General features: G+C 45.8%; 1 protein-coding gene across 1 annotated transcript in view; it reads right to left on the bottom strand.

Annotated features, from left to right (window-relative positions):
* Window positions 1–22,597, bottom strand: part of DMGDH (dimethylglycine dehydrogenase) — a 122,910-nt gene that overhangs the window by 37,618 nt on the left and 62,695 nt on the right. Inside the window, exon 6 of the mRNA XM_063963544.1 lies at window positions 20,257–20,505. Within this exon, the coding sequence (XP_063819614.1) occupies window positions 20,257–20,505 (249 nt within the window). The remainder of the gene's footprint in view (window positions 1–20,256; window positions 20,506–22,597) is intronic.

The following is a 22,597-nucleotide window of genomic DNA, read 5'->3' as shown; positions in this document are numbered from 1 at the left end:
ACATATCTACACTAGGTAATTTCAGCAGACATTATCCAGCAGCAAAGGGCGGGAGATCATATTCCTCGTAGTGCTGTTTGGATAAGCGTCTGCTTCTCTTAGTGAAGGGTGCTGAAGGAATCCGGGAACCGGAGGTAAGAACAAAACAATAGTGTCTTTTTAAAACTGTTTCTTTTTCTGTCTTGCGTACACACGCACGCACACATATATATCTGCATTTCCTTTTCATTGGTGTATTTTCGTATGTCACTCTCCTGTTTGCCAGTTCTATAGTTGATAAACGTGCTTCGAGAGACTTGTCACTATTTCATAGTTTAAGAGTAAAGGTAATATAGTTAAAGTATAGACAAACACACAGCTGTGCCTGAGAGACAAGGCGAAGTCAGTGTGGTGCGCGGTAGATGATAAAGGATCATCTACATTGATAAACGTATAAATTGTGTTACGGTGGATCTTTGCTTTGCGTACACGTGTCCCAACAAAAGACTGAGACTTGCGTACGCAATCCAAGGGCCGACGCACGCAGCGTATATTACGCAACGGAGCGTACGGGTACGCCCACGTAACTCAAATCACAAGTTTTTTTTTCTCTCCTCTCAACGCGATAAGTAGCGCCACGCGGTAAATAACGCCAGGCGATAAATCGCGCAAATCTATTTTTTTTTAAATTCGAAATTTAAATTAATAGATCCTTCTCCTAATTTGTAACACATCTGGTCTAAAGAGAAATTTCTGCGCAGAAATAGAAATAGAAACAAAAGTGTACATGTGGTGAGTGAGTGTGGTGTATACAATTTTACAGGTTGAACCACAAGAAAAGTCGAGTTCTCGTGAGGTACATGCGTGTAAGTGACGTACATGGTGGCTAGGGAGGCATCCCTGGTTAAAACATACAATTTGAGCATTAGAGTGTAGCAGACCAGGAGGTCATACTGTAACAGACCAGGAGGTCATAGCAGACCAACAGGTTCAGGTACAGCAGACAAGGAAGTCCGCTATACAGTCCACAGGCACAACACCAAGAAAGGGTTGGTGCAACACCCATATAGGCCATACAAGCTCTGGCTGAAGGAATTCGCAGCCGCAATTTTCGATTCCACTGGTCGCTCCGTACATAAGATTAGTTGCTTATGTGCTGAACGATTGTACCGCACGTAATTGTGTACATTAGTAAACCTGACCGGTACTATTTGTGTACGAAGGTCATAAACGCTATTTGTACATTCTAACGTGATTTGTGTAATTTTTTTTATTTTAAGGGAAGTTCGCTGCTCACTCAGGAACTATCCAGCAACCAATAGTTACTGGAAAGAGTAAGTGTTCTTCGGATCACCCTCACAGGTTCCAGTAAATAGAGGTTCAGGTCGCAGGGGCCCTAGGTCGAGTACGCCAGCACCATATCGGTGTGATCAGGTCGTATTGGTCGGCGTGGGCGAGTGAGTGGGGTACTCGGTAAACCGCCACCGTCAGCCTATTTTGGACATTTGGTTTGCGTAAGGGTTGGCTGGATAAAGCAACACTTTCGAACTATGGGGGCCACTTGTTCAGGTAGGGGGCGATCAACCTCGGTTCGGGTTGATTCAGTGAACCGACCAATTGGGTCGGCAAGGTATGTAATGTGTGAGAAATACGGAAGTCACACAGAAGCTTTATGTGATGAATGGGAGAGAATGACAGTACATGACGGGGAGAAATTCCCAAGAGTAGGTAGCTTCAGCACAGAAGTGTTAACGAATTTAAGGAGAAGGATATGTCTCATTAAATCAGCAAAGAGACGAATCAAGCATTATGATTATTTGCAGTTGTGGCAACAGGAGGGTGACATACAGAGAGGATTGGCTCAGGCGGCGGGATCTGGCTCAATCAGAAAACTGATAGCCACGGCCCCACCGCCACCATACATATCAGGAGAGAAATTGGTTGCGGAGAATGACGCACTAAGGTGTAACACACAAACACTTAGCAACTGTGTAAATGTTAAAGATGATGTTAACCAATTAACCAATGCAAGTATTAACCCGTGCAAGTTGTACCCTGTTTTGAACTTTCCTCAGGAGTGTGATCAAGAAGACGAATCGGCAACAATTTCAGCGCTCTCTCTAGCAGCCACCATAGCAGAGACCACAGTAGGCACAGCTCCACCCACGAGATTAGTAACAAGGGCCCCTAGCGGAGGGATAGGTGAGGTCGTATCTACAGGTAAGTACGGCACCATACACTATGCTGAAGCCATTTCACCACAGGCTGTAGAACCCACACAGAGTGATGTTGTTAGAGTTAATCCTGTTAGGGTAATAGCTGTTCCAAATGGGAAAACTGACACATCAGGAGTCACCCCTGTGAGGAACATTGCCATGTATAGCCCATTTTCCAGAATGGAATTAAGGACCATAGTGTCTGAATTCCCTGACCCTAGAAAAGACTTAGTTGCCAGTCAAAAATACATCAGAGACTTAGGTAACACTGTAGAGCCCAACAATAAAGACTGGCAGATATTGCTGAGAGCATGTTTACCCTCCAATGTTGACGCAACTCAATTTTTAGCTGATTGCGGATTAGATCAGGATGTACCTCTTACAGATGTGTACAACAAAGATAATGTAAAAAGAATAAGCTTACAGTTAAAAGAGTATTTCCCAGCGGTAGTCAGATGGAACAAGATATTCTCCATTAAACAGAAGGAGTCAGAGACAGCTGCAGAGTATTTTCACAGAGCATTATCAGAAATGGCAAAATACACAGGCATAGAGGACATTAAAACAAACATAAACCATCGAGAAGTAGCAGTATCGGTACTGATGGATGGTTTAAAAGAATCATTAAAGACTAGGGTACAGACCACACAACCATGTTGGCGAGGTCTGTCTGTGGCTACTTTGAGAGAGGCTGCTATTGATCACGATAGGAACATCACCAGACACAGGGAACAACAAAGTGATAAGTTAATGGCAGTAAGTATACAGGCCCTGACCACAAAACAGCCTGTGTTAACATCACCAAACCCTGTGGGTAAGTCAAATGTGGTAACATGTTATTTTTGTCACAAACAGGGACACTTTGCACGAGACTGTAGATCGAGAAATGTACAAAAATCTTATCAACCCCCTAGACAACGACACGACACACGACATTGGGAGCAGGGTCCGCAGAAACGGAGTTATGAGCCACATGCAGGGGAAACAAAAAGATACCCCCCAAACAGAGATTGGCAAACCTCTGGTAGTTCCCAGCTAACTCCCTCACAAGTAGTTGCTGCCAGCGGAATTCAGGTAGGTCACCATACCCAATAGGGGTGTGGCCATACCTGTAATCTGCAGCCAGTAAAATTGATTGCAAGCCTTGGAAGTGAACCAGAAATTGCAATCAATGTAGCTGGTAAATCATTAAACTTTCTTGTAGACACAGGGGCGGCCAAATCAGTGATAAATTCGACAGTGGGCATGAGAACCACTGGTAAGACAATTCCAGCCATAGGGGTAACGGGAGTAGTCAGGCACTACCCTGTTAGCAAACCAGCCGAGATTACAGTAGGGCCGTTACATACCAAGCATTCCTTTTTGCTGGCTGCATCGGCACCGACCAATCTCCTGGGAAGAGACTTACTGTGTAAAATGGGGTGCGTCATTTATTGTACTCCTGAAGGTGTATTCTTGGACATACCTGAGAATCACGCTCAGGAAGTACGAGACATGTTAGACTCCCCGTCAAAATTAATGTCACATACCACTATGACAAATAGGACTCCCTCCCAAGTAGAAGAAATGACATCTCAGATACCAGAGTCACTTTGGACAAAAGATGGACAGGACACTGGATTAATGGCAAACGTAGCTCCGGTAGTTGTACAAGTAAAAGATGGTAGGATAGCTCCAAAAATCCCACAGTACCCTCTGAAGCCAGAGGTGGAGTTAGGAGTTTATCCCGTAATAGAGCGCTTGCTACAACAGGGCATTCTGGTAAGAACGTCCAGCACTGCTAATAGTCCCATCTTCCCTGTGAAAAAGAGTGGGGGGAGGGGTTACAGGCTAGTGCAGGATCTAAGGGGGATTAACAAAATAGTTGAGAGTCAGTTCCCCGTAGTGCCAAATCCAGCTGTCATCCTAATGCAAATCCCTCCCACTGCGAAATTTTTCACTGTTATTGACCTCTGCTCCGCTTTCTTTTCGGTACCTCTGCACCCTGACAGTCAATATTTGTTTGCATTTACATACAGAGGAGTCCAATACACATGGACTCGATTACCACAAGGATTCATAGATAGCCCAAGTATATTTTCTCAGGCTTTGCATGATTGTTTACAGTCTTTCCAACCAGTGAGTGGATCAGTATTAATACAGTACGTGGATGATCTACTACTGTGTTCTGATTCATTGGAGGCATCCCTGAAGGATACGAAACAGCTCCTGTTTCATCTTTCAGACACAGGACACAAGGTTTCCAAAGACAAGTTGCAATTATGCCAAACTAAGGTAAAATATTTGGGACACTGTTTAACACAAGGACTGAGACACCTGACCGCTGATAGAATTCAAGCAATTAGAGACATGACTCTGCCACAAACCCAGCAACAGATCAGAACATTTTTAGGAATGTGTGGGTATTGCCGTAATTGGATCCCAGGGTTTTCCATTTTAGCATTACCTTTGCAGGAGATGGTCTCCTCAAACAAACCTGATCGGATTTCGCATACAGACGAGTCTGAGGCAGCATTTGAGAGACTTAAACAGTGCCTAACGCAGGCACCAGCATTAGGTATGCCGGACTATGGGAAACCCTTTGAACTATACGGAACAGAAAGTGCTGGTTGCGCGGCAGGCGTACTAACCCAAAAGCACGGTGATGCCAGCAGGCCAGTAGCATATTACAGCGCTCAGCTAGACACGGTAGCGCGATCCCTCCCCACATGCTTGCGAAGCGTTGCTGCGATAGCATTGCTAGTAACGAAAAGCGAAGACGTCGTGCTAGGTCACAACCTCACAATTCATACACCACATGCAGTGTCAGCCTTGTTAAATTCTGCCCAAACCAGGCACGTCTCATCAGCGCGGTTTACAAGATGGGAATTGGCACTAATGGCCCCCGTAAACATCACCATAAGGAGATGCAGTGCATTAAATCCTGCAACATATCTCCCAGGTGCGTCTGGACAGACCCAAAGGGTGGGAGGATGAGAGTACTGGGGAAGGAGGATTTAATACAAAGGAAGACACTCATGATTGTATGGAATATTTGACCCAAAATTTCACCACAAGGCCTGACATCAGTGACAACCCACTGGAAGACGTAGAACTTACGTTCTACACGGACGGTAGTTGTCATAGACAGTCAGACTCAGGAGACTTGTGTACTGGATACGCAGTCGTAGATGACCAAGGCACCATAGAAGCGGAACCGCTAGGCCCACCTCACTCAGCCCAGGTTGCTGAACTGGTCGCCCTAACCAGAGCATGTGAATTGGCTAAGGGCAAATCAGCCAATATCTACACCGATTCTAGATACGCATTCGGGGTAGTCCATGATTTCGGAGCCCTATGGCGCCTCAGAAATTTCATGACGGCAGCTGGTACACCGGTAGCGCATGCAGCTCACATAAAAAGGCTTCTAACAGCGATACAGGAACCCGACAGAGTGGCTGTTATCAAATGTAAAGCACATACATATAGCCAAGACCCAGTATCGCTTGGTAACAGCCGAGCAGACGAAGCTGCTAAATTAGCAGCTGCTACCCCCAGACAGACAGACACCACACAATTGATGGTATTTAATACCATCAACACACAGAAGTTGTGTGAAATGCAAAATTTGTGTTCCACACAGGAAAAGGCAGTCTGGAAGGCAAAGGGATATGGCCAGGAGTCCTCAGGACTCTGGACGGATGGACATGGTAAACCAGTGGCCCCCAGAGCATATCTTCCATGTTTGGCTGAAGCAGCTCACGGGCTGACTCATCTAGGCAAGGAAGGGATGTGCAAGTTGGTAAGAGCATATTGGTGCGCCCCAGGATTCTCCTCTCATGCGAGTAAAAGAGCCATGTCATGCCTTACCTGTTTGAGAAAGAATATTGGAAAGGCAATACCTACAGAACCATCCCATATCCCACCTGCCGGCGGCCCTTTCCAGGTAATACAGATTGACTTCATTCAATTACCCCCTTGTCGAAATTTGAAATATGTACTTGTTTGTATAGATGTTTTCTCAAATTGGGTCGAAGCATTTCCGGCGGCCACAAATACCGCTATGTTTACTGCTAAGAAAAATTGTGCAGGAATTTGTATGTAGATATGGTATCCCTAGAATTATCGAAAGTGATAGGGGTACCCATTTTACAGGTGATGTCTTTCAAGGAATGTGTAAATTGATGGGAATTGATAGCAAGCTGCACACTCCATACCGTCCACAGGCGAGTGCGAAAGTGGAAAGAGTGAACAGCACTATTAAAAATAAACTGAGTAAAGTGATGGCAGAGACAGGATTGACATGGCCAGAAGCTTTACCCATTGTACTGTACAGCATCAGAACCACTCCCAGGTCCCCTCTTAATCTGTCTCCCTTTGAAATCTTGTTTGGTCGACAACCGCATGTTATGATTAACCCTCAGGATGATTTGAAGTGTAACAATGAAGTGACTGTAAAATACTTGATTAACATGAGTAAACAGTTAAGGAATCAAAATGATAATCTGAAGTTAGTGATTCCTGATTTACCAGATAGTAATTGTCATGACATTGAACCTGGGGATTATGTAATGATACGGAATTTTCTACGCTCAGGTTGCCTTATTGACAGATGGGAAGGACCATACCAGGTCTTATTGACTAGCACTACAGCATTGAAGGTTGCTGAGAGAGAGACTTGGGTTCATTCGTCCCACTGTAAGAAGGTCGTTGATCCAGAGAAGTCCTGTGATAAGGAACAGACGGTAGAGGTTGTATCACTAGAGTGTCTGTTCCAGGAGGACTAAGGCGGCACCTGAGCATCGAGAACCACAAGATCAAAAGCAGTTGTCGATCCCCTGTTCCCTTTTATTGTTTTTCTCCACTTCCCATCCCCTCTCCCTCAAATTATTTTTCCCCCCTTCTCATTCTTCTTCGTCTCCTCCTAAGATGGACTTGCCTCAAGAGACTGTGATCCGGATTTTCCTGTTGACCATGATGTTGACCAGAGCAGTCTGTTCCGGCGAGAGTACCATGGAGTTCGAGAGAGGTTCTGGAATGGGTTCTGATGACAGAAATGGAGGCTTAGTTTTCCGAGAACAACATAATCAACAAGCAAAGGCGAGTATCAGAAAACGATCCGATAGCATTGACCATAGAAGGAATTGTGAAGGATTGTTAGCTGAAGAAAACTGTATCTGTCGGCTTTGTAACAATGTCATTGAGGATGGGTGCATAAAGAAATGCCAATCCAGTTTTAATATCCATATGGACCGGCATCCCTTGAGTGACTATCACTCTTTAGTGGGTAGTGTGTTAAATAAAACAGATTGTTGGGTATGCTCTCAAGTACCTCAAGGTCATAGCAAATCAGGGCTAGTACCATTTCCTTTAACGTTAGGGGAGGTACTTGAGTTAAGTGGTGGGAGACCGGTGGACAGGAGGTTTAATATCTCCAGCCCTCCTAGTTTGAAGCTCCACCAATACCATGTGGATAGGTCCCTATTATGTTTTAACATCTCCAATCCCCGAAAGCCGGGAAATTGGGAAGTGTCATGGAGTAATCAAACCATGACCTTTTCACACAGAGCAGATAGAATGCCTACAGATACAGAGCTTATACGCCACATAGCCAGTAGAGGAAAATCTTTCCGGTATAGGTATACCTTAGGAAATAGGATTACGAGAGTTGGAGAGGTATCACCAGGATACTGTGCACATATCGTACAACCTGATACGTGTACTAAGTAGATGGAAGAATTAGGGTTAGGAGATTTCACATGGAAGGTGTGTAATATGGTTATGTCCTACTCCGTCCCATATGTTCTCCCCGATGATGCATATTTCATATGCGGGAGAAAGGCGTACAAGTGGCTTGCCCCAAACTCTGAAGGATTGTGTTATATTGGAAAAGTATTGCCTGAAGTAATGACTGTATCACATGACAAAATGAAAGACATACACCGTGTTGCCTAAACTCCTTATACTCATACTCATTACGAGCACGTTGTTAAGAGGCACCTGATAGAGAAGACAGAGCATCCGGCCTCTGATCTGATAAGTGAATCCACCGGGATTCAATTCTTAATCGCGTTAGATTTCACCCGCACCGCTAGAGGAGTGCTGAATTATAAATACATATCGGCGCTCGCAAATTTGTTAGATAATATCACTGAAATATATGAGGACACATTTAGGTATACTGGAAGGGAACTTCAAGCTTACAAAACAGAACTGGTACAGCATAGAATGGTTCTCAATTACCTCACAGCAGTGACAGGCGGATATTGTGTCACACTGGCAACACAATACGGCGTGAAATGTTGCACATATATTACGAATAGCACCGAGGATCCGGTCGAGGTCATAGACCAAAAGATGGACGATATTCTCCAACTAAAGTGGGAATTTCGCAGAAGACACAATCTCACCCTTGCTGCTGTGAGTAATGAGCTGACTGGTTGGGTGTCGTGGTTGAACCCGCGAAATTGGTTCTCCGGTTTAGGAGAATGGGCCCAAGGAGTTATAATGGATGTTGGGAAGTTTCTCCTATGTATCTTAGGTGTTATCATAACGATTGGTTTGATATTTAGATGCGGTCAGGCTTTAATGAGGTGCAATCGTCGTACTAGGGTAATGAGTTTAAGGAGTGAGGAAACTGTAATTCCAATGGACTGGATTTATGACCCAAATGTAGAAACAATGATGTGATGAAAATTAGATTTCTACGGTCCGTTTCTTTCACCTGTTTTTCCGTTTCCTCCAAGGTAAAAAGACCCACTTGGACGAGGAATTTGATGAGCCGATATACAGACAACAGAGGGATTAAAGAAGAAGTTTTGACAACCTGATACACAGATTCTTGATGAACTATGCCATGGATCCCCAGTTTCCCTAGAAATTTTAAAATTACGCTAGCCCAACACTTTTGTAAATCTATGGACATTGACAGCTTTTGCTCGCACCTTATGGGCAAAAGCACAAAGAAGACTGCATTCAACAGACACCAAACAAGACCTCAATCGACGAATGTACATTTACCTGACATAGAATACCACCGCATTTACCGTAATTATGTCTTTTCTTCATTTCTACAACCCTCAGGTAATGACACACATAGTCGATAGGGAATACAGGCACAGATATCAGCAATCGCATATCTCCCCCATTCATGTATCATCAACTAAAATGTGCTCCCCCATTTTGTTACAACCAAAGCCGAAAAGAGCTCGGTAAAGTTTGACAGCCCATCCACAGACCCGTACCACGGGATAAGAAGGAATTCAAATGTATACTTCGCAATACCTCGAAGCTTGATTTAAAACACGTACGGCACGATGATACATGACCCCCAAGCACGGATTCATACACACATGCTTCTGCTATCTCACTAGGTCATACCCTTTTCCTACCATCTCCTCTCCTCCCTTACCCAACCATGTAAATGTATTAACCCCTAACATATATTTTTCTCTTTTTGAAATGTTTTCAGGAAGTGGCAGTTATTGTTGACTGCCAAAGGGTGGACTGTCAAAGTCAGAAAAATATCTCTATGCACACTACCATATTTGCACCTCACACAGGTCCGTGCTGCGCATGCGTACGCTCTCCCGTACGTGCGCATACTCACAGTCGCGGGCACCCGCAGGCGCACGGTATGCGTATTTACGGTAGAGTTTATGTGATCGTAGCGTGCGACTCAATCATTACATATTTTCACTATATAATGTATTTTTTAGATCATGGTCCCTTTGATAGATTCTGAAAGTTTGGTTAATATAGAATGTTCATGAACAGAGAAATCCCTCTTTGTTTGATACGAAGGGTCAGACAGGAGTAATACAGTGGTGTTTAGTATCTATCGGAAGAATATTTAATTAGAAATATTCCGGTGTTGGTTTGAAGCAGATCAATCGCTCATGCGAATAGTTATGGACATAAGAAGTTTATGGACATTTACTTTATTTGCACTTTATTACCCATGCGGCGGGAAACCCAGTTTCCCTCCCACCTGAGCTGTTGGAAATAGTCACAGCCCACCTGTATGAATCAACCTATGACCTTTTGTTATAATGCGAAGCCGAATTCCTGTGTCCAATGAACAATGAGATTGTAGGGACCATTGAATTGCATTGTGTGTAGGGCATAAATAGAAAGGCCGATCACATCCAGCTCTCACTCTTCAACGGTTATCATTGCTGAAAATCGGGAGCTGGATGTCCAGAGGCGCATGCGATCGTTTCCTTTGTGCGTAAGTTTTTCTCCGTAATCATACTGTTTCTCTCTTGTTATTATGGGCCATATCTTTCTCTCTCTTCTCTTTCTCTCATTTTCTCTTAAACTTAATTGTATTGTATTTACTGTATAGTTACCTGGTTAGTTAGTCTATGTTATATTGTAGTGTATGATTTGTATTTGTATTAATTCTTTTGCAAGTATATCATTCAAAATATATATATATTAGGCGTTGGACCCTAAGCCTAGGTATCTGTGTATTTCTTATAGAGTTAAGTATTCTCAGAGCGTCGGTGACGCTCAAATTGCTTTTAAGCTAGTAAGGTTATACTGTGTTGCATTTACACCATATCACTACACAAAGGGTTTACTGTATAATACACTGTTTATGGTTTAGATATAAAGGTTTTACATTGTGAGCGTATGCGCCGCTGGTGATCTCCTCGTGGTCTCGAGCGGTCGCATCGCTATAGCGAATCATTACGGTAGTCGGCAGCCAATAGCGTGCCTGCCAGTGATCTCTTGGCCGTGAGCGAACGTAACGCTTGAGCGTCTCGACCACGGCTAAGCGATCGTTACGCAACGTGCGTACCCTTGCGGTACTTCATACGTAGTTAGCGTACAGTGTTCTTAGACCTCATAAAGGGTATTATATACGATAAATATTTAGCTTTATCAGCTCGTCCGGGCACAGTATCCTAACTGAGGCTTGGAGGAGGGTCATAGGGGGAGGAGCCAGTGCACACCAGCTAGTCTAAAGCTTTTACTTTTTGTGCCCAGTCTCCTGCGGAGCCGCTATTCCCCATGGTCCTTACGGAAGTCCCAGCATCCACTACGGACTATGAGAAATAGAATTATCGGTAAGTAAATTCTTATTATATATATATATATATATATATATATATATATATATATATATATATATATATATATATATATATAGCAGTACGGTACAGTAGTCCACTGCTCTACCTCTGTGTCGTCAAGTATACTATCCATCCATACCTGTGGTGCATTTCAGTTCTGCACAGTTTGCTGACCACCAGTATATAATATATAGCAGTACGGTACAGTAGGCCACTGCTCTACCTACCTCTGTGTCGTCAAGTATACTATCCATCCATACCTGTGGTGCATTTCAGTTTTGCACAGTTTGCTGACCACCAGAATATATAATATATAGCAGTACGGTACAGTAGGCCACTGCTCTACCTACCTCTGTGTCGTCAAGTATACTATCCATCCATACCTGTGGTGCATTTCAGTTTTGCACAGTTTGCTGATAATAATAATAATAATAATAATAATAATAATAATTTTATTTATATAGCGCTCTTTCTCCAACAGGACTCAAGGCGCTTTACAGACATCAAAAACAATACACATGGGCCCTCATTCAGAGTTGTTCGCTCGGTAAAAATCTTCGCATCGCAGCGATTTTCCGCTTAATGCGCATGCGCAATGTCCGCACTGCGACTGCGCCAAGTAAATTTGCTATGCAGTTAGGATTTTTACTCACGGCTTTTTCATCGTTCTGGCGATCGTAATGTGATTGACAGGAAATGGGTGTTACTGGGCGGAAACAGGCCGTTTTATGGGCGTGTGGGAAAAAACGCTACCGTTTCCGGAAAAAACGCTGAGTGGCCGGAGAAACGGAGGAGTGTCTGGCCGAACGCTGGGTGTGTTTGTGACGTCAAACCAGGAACGCCAAGCACTGAACTGATCGCAGATGCCGAGTAAGTCTGGAGCTACTCTGAAACTGCTACGAGGTGTGTAATCGCAATATTGCGAATACATCGTTCGCAATTTTAAGATGCTAAGATTCACTCCCAGTAGGCAGCGGCTTAGCATGAGCAAATCTGCTAAAATCCACTTGCGAGCGAACAACTCGGAATGAGGGCCATGATACAGAGGATTTGAGTAATACAACAATAGACAAGCAACACAGACATAAAAGAATAACCTTAAGCACACAGAAAGCATAATGCAGGATTGGTGTAGGTATTTTGGGTAATAACTTCCAAGGGTTGTGTATTCCACCCTCACAGGTACCAAGCTGACCACCAGAATATATAATATATAACAGTAGACCACTGCTCTACCTACCTCTGTGTCGTCAAGTATACTATCCATCCATACCTGTGGTGCATTTAAGTTTTTGTGCGCAGTATATATAGTAGTAGGCCATTGCCATTGATAAATATATTACTGGCATATAATTCCACACATTAAAAAATGGAGAACAAAAATGTGGAGGGTAAAATAGGGAAAGATCAAGATCCACTTCCACCTCATGCTGAAGCCGCTGCCACTAGTCATGGCCGAGACAATGAAATGCCATCAACGTCGTCTGCCAAGGCCGATGCCCAATGTCATAGTAGAGAGCATGTAAAATCCAAAAAACAAAAGTTCAGTAAAATGACCCAAAAATCAAAATTAAAAGCGTCTGAGGAGAAGCGTAAACTTGCCAATATGCCATTTACGACAGAGTGGCAAGGAACGGCTGAGGCCCTCTCCTATGTTCCTCAGCACTCATCCTCCTGCTAGAAAACTTAAAAGACTTAAGCTGGCAAAAGCACAGCAAAGAACTGTGCATTCTTCTAAATCACAAATCCCCAAGGAGAGTCCAATTGTGTCGGTTGCGATGCCTGACCTTCCCAACACTGGACGGGAAAAGGTGGCGCCTTCCACCATTTGCACGCCCCCTGCAAGTGCTGGAAGGAGCACCCACAGTCCAGTTCCTGATAGTCAAATTGAAGAGGTCACTGTTGAAGTACGCCAGGATGAGGATATGGGTGTTGCTGGCGCTGGGGAGGAAATTGACAAGGAGGATTCTGATGGTGAGGTGGTTTGTTTAAGTCAGGCACCCGGGGAGACACCTATTGTCCGTGGGACGAATATGGCCATTGACATGCCTGGTCAAAATACAAAAAAAAAAAAAAAATCACCTCTTCGGTGTGGAATTATTTCAACAGAAATGCGGACAACTGGTGTCAAGCCGTGTGTTGCCTTTGTCAAGCTGTAATAAGTAGGGGTAAGGACGTTAACCACCTAGGAACATCCTCCCTTATAAGTCACCTGGAGCGCATTCATCAGAAGTCATTGACAAGTTCAAAAACTTTGGGTGACAACGGAAGCAGTTTGTGCAAGGGCCTCCAAATTGCCTCGTTTTCCTGCCAGTATACGTACGGACTGTCTGACGTGCCTACTTGGATGCGGTCACTCATATAATCCTCCACCATTCTTTCAATGGTGAGAGAATCATATGAAGTGACAGTAGACGACATGTCAGTAATCGTTGGCAGGTCCTTCAGTCCGGACCAGATGTCAGCACTCGCTCCAGACTTGCCCTGCATCACCGCCAGCGGGTGGGCTCGGAATTCTTAGCCTTTTCCTCGCAGCCCCAGCCCGGAATCCCCTTTTTTGCTAGGATTCGGCGTTCAACCGCCATGCCGTCAAACGTAACCACGGTAAGTCTTAAAATACACAGGGCCCCTGCTGCAACAGGTCTTCCCTCAGAGGAAGAGGCCAGGGGTCTCCTGTGAGCATCTCTTGTAGATCCGAGTACCAAGCCCTTCGAGGCCAGTCTGGGACAACGAGTATCGTCTGTACTCTTCTTCGTCTTATGATCCTCAACACTTTCGTGATGAGAGGAAGAGGAGGGAACACGTAGACCGAGTCGAACACCCACGGTGTTACCAGTGAGTCTACTGCTACTGCCTGAGGGTCCCGAGACCTGGCGCAATACCTCCGTAGTTTTTTGTTGAGGTGTGACGCCATCATGTCTATTTGAGGAGTTCCCCAAAGACGTGTTACGTCTGCAAAGACTTCTTGATGAAGTCCCCACTCTCCTGGATGGAGATCGTGTCTGCTGAGGAAGTCTGCTTCCCAGTTGTCCACTCCCGGAATGAAGACAGCCGACAGAGCGCTTACATGATTTTCCGCCCAGCGAAGGATCCTTGTGGCCTCCGCCATCACGACTCTGCTTCTTGTCCCGCCTTGGCGGTTCACATGAGCCACTGCTGTGACATTGTCTGATTGAAGCAGAACCGGAAGGTTTCGAAGAAAACTCTCCGCTTGTCGAAGGCCGTTGTAAATGGCCCTGAGTTCCAACACATTGATGTGTAGACAGGACTCCTGGTCTGACCAAAGACCCTGAAAAGTCCTTCCCTGTGTGACCGTTCCCCATCTTCGGAGGCTCGCGTCCGTGGTAACCAGGATCCAGTCCTGAATCCCGAACCTGCGACCCTCCAGCAGGTGAGCACTTTGCAACCACCACAGGAGGGACACTCTGGTTCCTGGGGACAGAGTTATTTTCCGATGTAAATGCAGATGGGACCCGGACCACTTGTCCAGAAGGTCCCATTGAAAAGTCCTTGCATGGAACCTTCCGAAGGGAATGGCCTCGTAGGCCGCCACCATTTTCCCCAGAACTCGAGTGCATTGGTGAACTGACACCCTTTTCGGTTTTAGCAGGTCTCTGACCATGTTCTGGATGTCTTGGGCTTTCTCTATTGGGAGGAAGACCTTCATTTGTTCCGTATCCAGTATCATACCTAAGAACGGTAGTCGAGTTGTCGGAATCAACTGTGACTTCGGTAGATTTAGAATCCAACCGTGTTGCTGGAGCACTCTCAGAGAGATCGCCACACTGCTCAGCAATTTCTCTCTTGATCTCGCTTTTATCAGGAGATCGTCCAAGTATGGGATAATTGTGACCCCATGCTTGCGCAGGACCACCATCATTTCCGCCATTATCTTGGTGAAAATCCTCGGGGCCGTGGAAAGTCCAAACGGCAACGTCTGAAATTGGTAATGACAATCCTGTACAGAGAATCTCAGGTATTCCTGATGGGGGGCATATATGGGGACATGAAGGTACGCATCCTTTATGTCCAGAGACACCATAAACACCCCCTCCTCCATGTTGGCTATTATCGCCCTGAGTGATTCCATTTTGAATTTGAATCTTTTTATGTACAGGTTTAGGGATTTCAGATTCAAAATCGGTCCGACCGAACCGTCCGGTTTCGGGACCACAAATAGGGTTGAGTAGTAACCTCTTCCCTGCTGGTGCAGTGGAACCTTGATTATCACTTGCTGTATACACAGCGTTTGAATTGCAGCTAACACTACATCCCTGTCCGATGTGGAAGCTGGTAGGGCCGATTTGAAAAATCGGCGCGGGGGCACCTCCTCGAATTCCAATTTGTAACCCTGGGAAACTATTTCCAACACCCAGGGATTCAGGTCCGAACTGACCCAGGCCTGACTGAAAAGTCGAAGACGTGCCCCCACCGGTGCGGACTCCCTCAGGGGAGCCCCAGCGTCATGCTGTGGGTTTTGGAGCAGCCGGGGAGGAGTTTTGTTCCTGGGCACCTGCCGAAGCAGGTGCTCTCTTGCCTCTGCCCTTACCTCTGGCGAGGAAAGAGGATCTCCGACCTCTTTTGGACTTGTGCGACCGAAAGGACTGCATCTGATAGGGTGTTACTTTCTTTTGCTGTTGGGGAATATATGGTAAAAATTTTGATTTACCTGCTGTAGCCGTGGAAACCAGGTCAGTCAGCCCATCCCCAAACAATACATCCCCCTTATAGGGTAGTACTTCCATATGTTTCTTGAAATCCGCATCACCCGTCCATTGGCGAGTCCATAAGGATCTTCTCGCTGAGATAGACATGGCATTGGCCCTAGAAGCTAGCAATCCAATGTCCCTTTGAGCATCCCTCATAAATAAGACTGCGTCTTTTATATGGGCTAGAGTTAGGAATATAGTATCCTTATCCATAGTATCAAATTGATCTGTCAGCTCATCTGTCCAAGCTGCAATTGTGCTACACACCCATGCCGACGCAATCGTCGGTCTTAGCACAGCACCCGTATGAGAATAAATACCCTTTAAGGTAGTTTCTTGCCTGCGATCTGCTGGGTCTTTAAGGGCCGCTGTGTCAGGAGACGGTAGCGCCACTTTCTTGGATAAGCGCGTCAGGGCCTTGTCCACAGTGGGGGGTAATTCCCAAATCTCCCTGTCCTGCTTAGGGAAAGGGTATGCCATAAAAATTCTTTTGGGGATCTGCGGTCTCTTATCCGGAGTCTCCCAAGCTTTTCCAAAGAACTCATTTAATTCATGAGATGTGGGAAAATGTATAATCCGTTTCTTTTCCTTAAACATGTGTACCCTTGTGTCGGGGACTGAGGGTTCATCCACAATATGCAACACATCCCTTATTGCCACAATCATACACTGAATAGTTTTAGTCACCTTAGGGTGCAATTTTACTTCGTCATAGTCGACACTGGAATCAGAATCCGTGTCGGTAGTAGTGTCTTGTGTTAAGGGACGCTTTTGAGACCCCGACGGGCCCTGTGAGTCGGTCCAATCTGAGGATTGACCGCCTGATGTCCCCCCTAAACCAGCCTTATCAAGCCTTTTATGTAAAGATGCCACACTTGCATGCAACGTATGCCACATGTCCATCCAATCTGGAGTCGGCACAACCGACGGGGACACACCACTCATTTGCTCCACCTCCTCCTTGGAGAAGCCTTCCGCCTCAGACATGTCGACACACACGTACCGACACCCCACACACACAGGGAGTTACCTATAAGGGGACAAAACTCCAACCAGGCCCTTAGGAGAGACAGAGAGAGTATGCCAGCACACACCCAGCGCTTAAAAACACTGGAATATATGACCAGATAGCGCTATATGTTTATAATTGTAATCTCCACTCACTGCGTCGCCAAAGTGCCCCCTTCCTCCTTTTTCCAACCTGTGAAGCTCGGCACGGGAGAGAACAGGGAGCCAGCGTCTTCTCATGCAGCCTCTGTGAAGAAAATGGCGCTGGTTAGTGCTGAGGATCAAGCCCCGCCCACCCGACGGCGGGCTTCGGTCCCTTCATCATATACTAATAAAATGGCAGGGGTCCGCGGATTTACTGTCCCACAGCCTAATCCATCAAATTTATGGCAAAATCGAGGTTTATTGCTGCCCAGGGCGCCCCCCCCCCTGCGCCCTGCACCCTTCAGTGCCTGCTTTATGTGTGTGACTGGGGCAATGGCGCGCAGCTTACCGCTGCGCGCTTACCTCATGAAGATCTGATGTCTTCTGCCGCCTGAAGTCTTTTCCTCAATACTCACCCGGCTTCTATCTTCGGCATCTGTGAGGAGGACGGCAGCGCGGCTCCGGGACGAACCCCAGGTGAGACCTGTGTTCCGACTCCCTCTGGAGCTAATGGTGTCCAGTAGCCTAGAAGCAGTGCCCAACTTTACAAGCCAGCTCTGCTTCTCTCTCCTCGGTCCCACGATGCAGGGAGCCTGTTGCCAACAGGACTCCCTGAAAATAAAAAACCTAACAAAATTCTTTTTCCACAGAAAACTCTAGAGAGCTCTCTGCAGTGCACCCATTCTCCTCTGGGCACAAGATCTAACTGAGGTCTGGAGGAGGGGCATAGAGGGAGGAGCCAGTGCACACCCATAGTCAAAGTTCTTTTTAGGTGCCCTATCTCCTGCGGAACCCGTCTATACCCCATGGTCCTTACGGAGTCCCCAGCATCCTCTAGGACGTAAGAGAAAAGAACTGTATCGAACCGGTTAAAATGACTGCACCCCACAAAAGAATGCGTCACCAACCGTTGTGAGGGAATCTAACTCACAAAGGTAGACTTACCAGTGGTATTCGCCAAGAGTGACTTAACTGAGGCATCCCCAAACAGCGGTACACCGTCACAGGGAAAAAACTCCAGTATCTCTCGGAGTCAGCCTCAGCATTCCTCCGGCCACACCTACTGCAGACGCACGGCAGCCTGCCGCAATGTTATAGAGAAGAACCAACATAAGAAACATCCCCTCTCTCTCTAGGGTAATTCTATCGGATGTTTTTCCGAATACAAGCACTCCCCCATGCGCATGTAATGCAAATAACTTCAAAGCATATAATTAAAATATCACTTAGCTTCCTGTATACGATCCTTTATGACAGGGCCCTGTGCCGACCAGGAGTTGACTTTCACCGTATTCTATCCGCGGCGGGAAAAGAATAAACACTCGGACTCCTCGTGAGGATCTGAGACCAACTCGTCACGGCCGACCTAGAGCTTTATCAACAGAGCGACCAGCACATGAGAAGGTACACTTTTACTTCAGCATTCATTAGAACTTGTAATATGAATATATATATATATATATATATATATATATATATATATATATATATATATATATATATATTATTTTTTTTTGTCTAGAACCCCAGGGTCCCTAGTGACATTAATGTGTGCTGAATGTGTACGACCATTTACTGAATGCCCAATTTGTGGATCTGACCAGGAAACCTTATGATCGACATAAAATATAGTATTTGTCAACAACAGGGAGTGGTAACTAGGTAAAAATAACATTCTTACGACCCCGAGGGGTTCGAGGGAAGTATATACACATAAATTTAATATCATTCCCCCTCAAATAAAAGCACATCTGTGCTAGAGCTATAGGGCCATGGAACAGTACCCTATACAGGTATAGGTTATTGACTTCATGTTAATTTACACCCAGTAATAACAGGTGGTGCCGACAGGTCACCCACATACTACTGTGTCACCCATACAGTGTTTACTTTTGAAAAAGCATACAACTACCGACCTGCTGACACTTGATCTACAGACCCAAGTACCATCAGGAGTCGGCAATGCCGACAGAGGGATTCCCATAGCCAGCTCGTGGCAGAGCACACACACGTCGACACATGTGTACTATAAGCTATCATGGGTATATGTGACAGGGAAAACACAGAACACAATTACAACTCATTAATTAACACGCACATTATAATGTATAGTGCTCTATTTTCCTACTTTGCACTAAAATCACCTTGCCCCCCCCCCCCCCCTCGTTTTTCACTGTTAGCTGCCTAACAGTGCTTTTTGGCGGGGACATGAGGAGAAAATGGCGCTGTAACAAGTTGTGAGGGCTAAGCCCCGCCCCCTCTCGGTGCGCTTCAGCCCCCCTAATATTATTCATATTTATACTGGCGGGGGTCCCTATACAGTGCCTACGCACTGTATACATCTTTTGCCAGTGTCAGGAAGAGGTATAATTGCTGCCCAGGGCGCCCTCCCCTGCGCCCTGCACCCTTGTAGAACCGTTGGTGTGTGGGAGCAATGGCGCGCAACGCGACCGCTGCGCGGTACCTCCGAGACCTGAAGTCTTCTGCCGTCACTGAAGTCTTCTTTTCTTCCAATACTCACCCGGCTTCTGTCTTCTGGCTTCTGTGAGGGGGTTGACGGCGCGGCTCCGGGAACAAGCAGCTAGGCGCACCAAGTGATCGAACCCTCTGGAGCTAATGGTGTCCAGTAGCCTAAGAAGCAGAGCCCTTAACTCAGAAGAAGTAGGTCTGACTTCTCTCCCTTCAGTCCCACGAAGCAGAGAGCCTGTAGCCAGCAGGTCTCTCTGAAAATAAAAAACCTAGCATAAAGTCTTTCCAGAGAAACTCAGTAGAGCTCCCCTAGTGTGTGACCAGTCTCTCCTGGGCACAGCATCTAACTGAGGTCTGGAGGAGGGGCATAGAGGGAGGAGCCAGTTCACACCCATTCAAAGTCTTATAGTGTGCCCATGTCTCCTGCGGATCCAGTCTATACCCCATGGTCCTTACGGAGTCCCCAACATCCTCTAGGACGTATGAGAAATATATATATTGATCAGTTCATTCAGGTGTTAAAGATCCTTGGTAATAATTTGGCCTCTGTGTCTGTTAATACCCAGACTTGCTTTATCACTTTGTTTCCAATTGTAAATGGGTTGATAGCCCTATATGAATAAATGGAAAACAATAAGAAGTTAACGTTCTTGCATATTTATGCTGTATTACCTGGTGGGACTCCATGTTGTACCCAGGAATCTTGTAGCTTCATTTTTTCTGGACACTCATAAGGACCAAATAAAAGTCCATCTCGCTCCTGACGTAAGTAATATGAACCTTCCAGGTCCCTGAGGACTGGGAGTTCCTTGCTCAAGGCTTTTACTTCAGGAACTGTTCCAGTGACCACGTACTGATGATGCACAGGGATAAGAGGATGTTGAAATCCGACCAGCTTCCCAACCTCCCGAGCCCAGAATCCTAGGAGATAAATGGAAAGTCAGATGTAAATGAACACAATTCTGCAACAGCATTGGACGGTAAAGGTGCAATGTAGCTTTGCAAAGTCCTTTACAGAGGCGATATAGGATTTTCTAGTTCCTGGAAGCTCCAATGACCCCGACTCTGACTGGCTATATGCTTCATTGGTGTATGCCAGCCAACGCCAACCAGTACAGATTTACTATCATGTATGTTAGCAAGAAAGTCTGTAGACCAAACCATATACAGTAGATATACATGCGCAGAGTAAGTAACTTGCTATTAACCACTTACCTAGCATGGTCGCATCAGATATGACCACACCAGCAAGTGTTTTATCTGACCTGGTCGCACAGGATGCGACCAGTCAGATAAAGAGAGTTAGCAGCGGCTGGGAAGGGAATCTTCCCTCCGCTGCGTCCAGAAAGTCCCTCTGCCCCCCTGCCCCCTCACCCACTGATTGCCGTGCTGCCGATCACAGCTGATCGGTCAGCATGACATGACCCCCCACCCCTCCCCACCCAGCAGCTGCAGACAATGGCAGCTGCTGGGAAAGTGTAAAACAACCCCCCCCCCCAAACCCCCCTGTGTACCCGGCAGCTGTCTTGGGTGTAAAAACATTGCAATGTTATCGGTCTTCCCAATCGATGTTCCGATGTTTGAGAAAAATGATTTAAAAAGAAAAAAATACAAATACATTTTTTTTTTTTTTTTTTTAAACTAACATTATTTTGGATAAGGCTACATTCATGTTTTTCACCTAATTCACTCATAAAAACACCCAACAATTTCTGAGCTTTTTTTGGTGGGGAAAAAAATCATCAGTTAAGTGGTTAAAGATCACTATTGGATAATATATGGGTATCCTATAAAGTAATACCACATCTGAATTTGATTACGATGAATAAAAACAATTAGAAATACAGTTTGAAATTCCGAGCCAGACTCCTGAAGAATCGCTAAATATGATTGCAAATACATTCACGTCTGTGGGGCTAAGGGCCTAATTCATGTTTGTACGCAAATGCAATTGCGATTCTCTACAATACGGAACTGCTAAAGTTAGCGAGTGAAGCTGCCGCACCGGAATGACAAGAGACACCCACCAGACTCATCGCAAGCTCAATCGCAATTGAATACACATTAGCAGACTATAGAACATAGGGCCTAATTCTGAGTTGATCGCAGCAGAAAATTTGTTAGCTGTTGGGCAAAACCATGTGCACTGCAGGGGGTGCAGATATAACATGTGCAGAGAGAGTTAGATTTGGGTGGGGTGTTTTCAAACTGAGATCTAAATTGCAGTGTAAATATAAAGCAGCCAGTATTTACCCTGCACAGAAACAAAATAACCCACCCAAATCTAACTCTCTCTGCAAATGTTATATCTGCCCCCCCCTGCAGTGCACATGGTTTTGCCCAATTGCTAACAAACTTGCTGCTGCGATCAACTCAGAATTACCCCCATAGGGACTAATTCAGACCTGATTGTAGCAGAAAATTTGTTAGCAGATGGGCAAAACCATGGGCACTGCATGTGGGGCAGATATAACATGTGCAGAGAGAGTTAGATTTGGGTGGGGTGTGTTCAAACTGAAATCTAAATTGCAGTGTAACTATAAAGCAGCCAGTATTTACCCTGCACAGAAACACTATAACCAGGGCTTAAAGTGGTCCTGGAGAGGTGGTGGAACTCCTTTACCCTGCCACCTACACCCCCACCCCCTTCCCTCACATTGGGGGTCATCCCAACCCGTTCCCACGCAGCGGTTCTTCGCTGCAGTGCGAACGGGTCGGAAATGCGCATGCACGGTGGGCGAATTGCGCAAGCACGTCGTTGCCTGGCGATGATAGTCGCCGGGCAACGCCGCCGCAAGCGACAAATGTGATTGCAGGGGCGATCGCAAGAAGATGGACAGGCGAGAGGCGTTCCGGGGCGGATACTCACCGGTTTCCAGGCGTGGCGAGTCCAACGCAGGCGTGTCGAGGGCAGATGTCTGACATCAGGACAGTGACCTTCATCGCTGGATCCGTCGCACAGCGTAAGTAACTCTTACCCTGGTCTTGTTTTGCAGGAAACTTTTTTAGCATA

Source organism: Pseudophryne corroboree, chromosome 1, assembly GCF_028390025.1.
Source record: "Pseudophryne corroboree isolate aPseCor3 chromosome 1, aPseCor3.hap2, whole genome shotgun sequence".
Classification (NCBI taxonomy): Eukaryota; Metazoa; Chordata; class Amphibia; order Anura; family Myobatrachidae; genus Pseudophryne; species Pseudophryne corroboree.
Note: the sequence above shows the minus strand (reverse complement) of the source record. Positions and strands in the feature narration are given on the sequence as shown.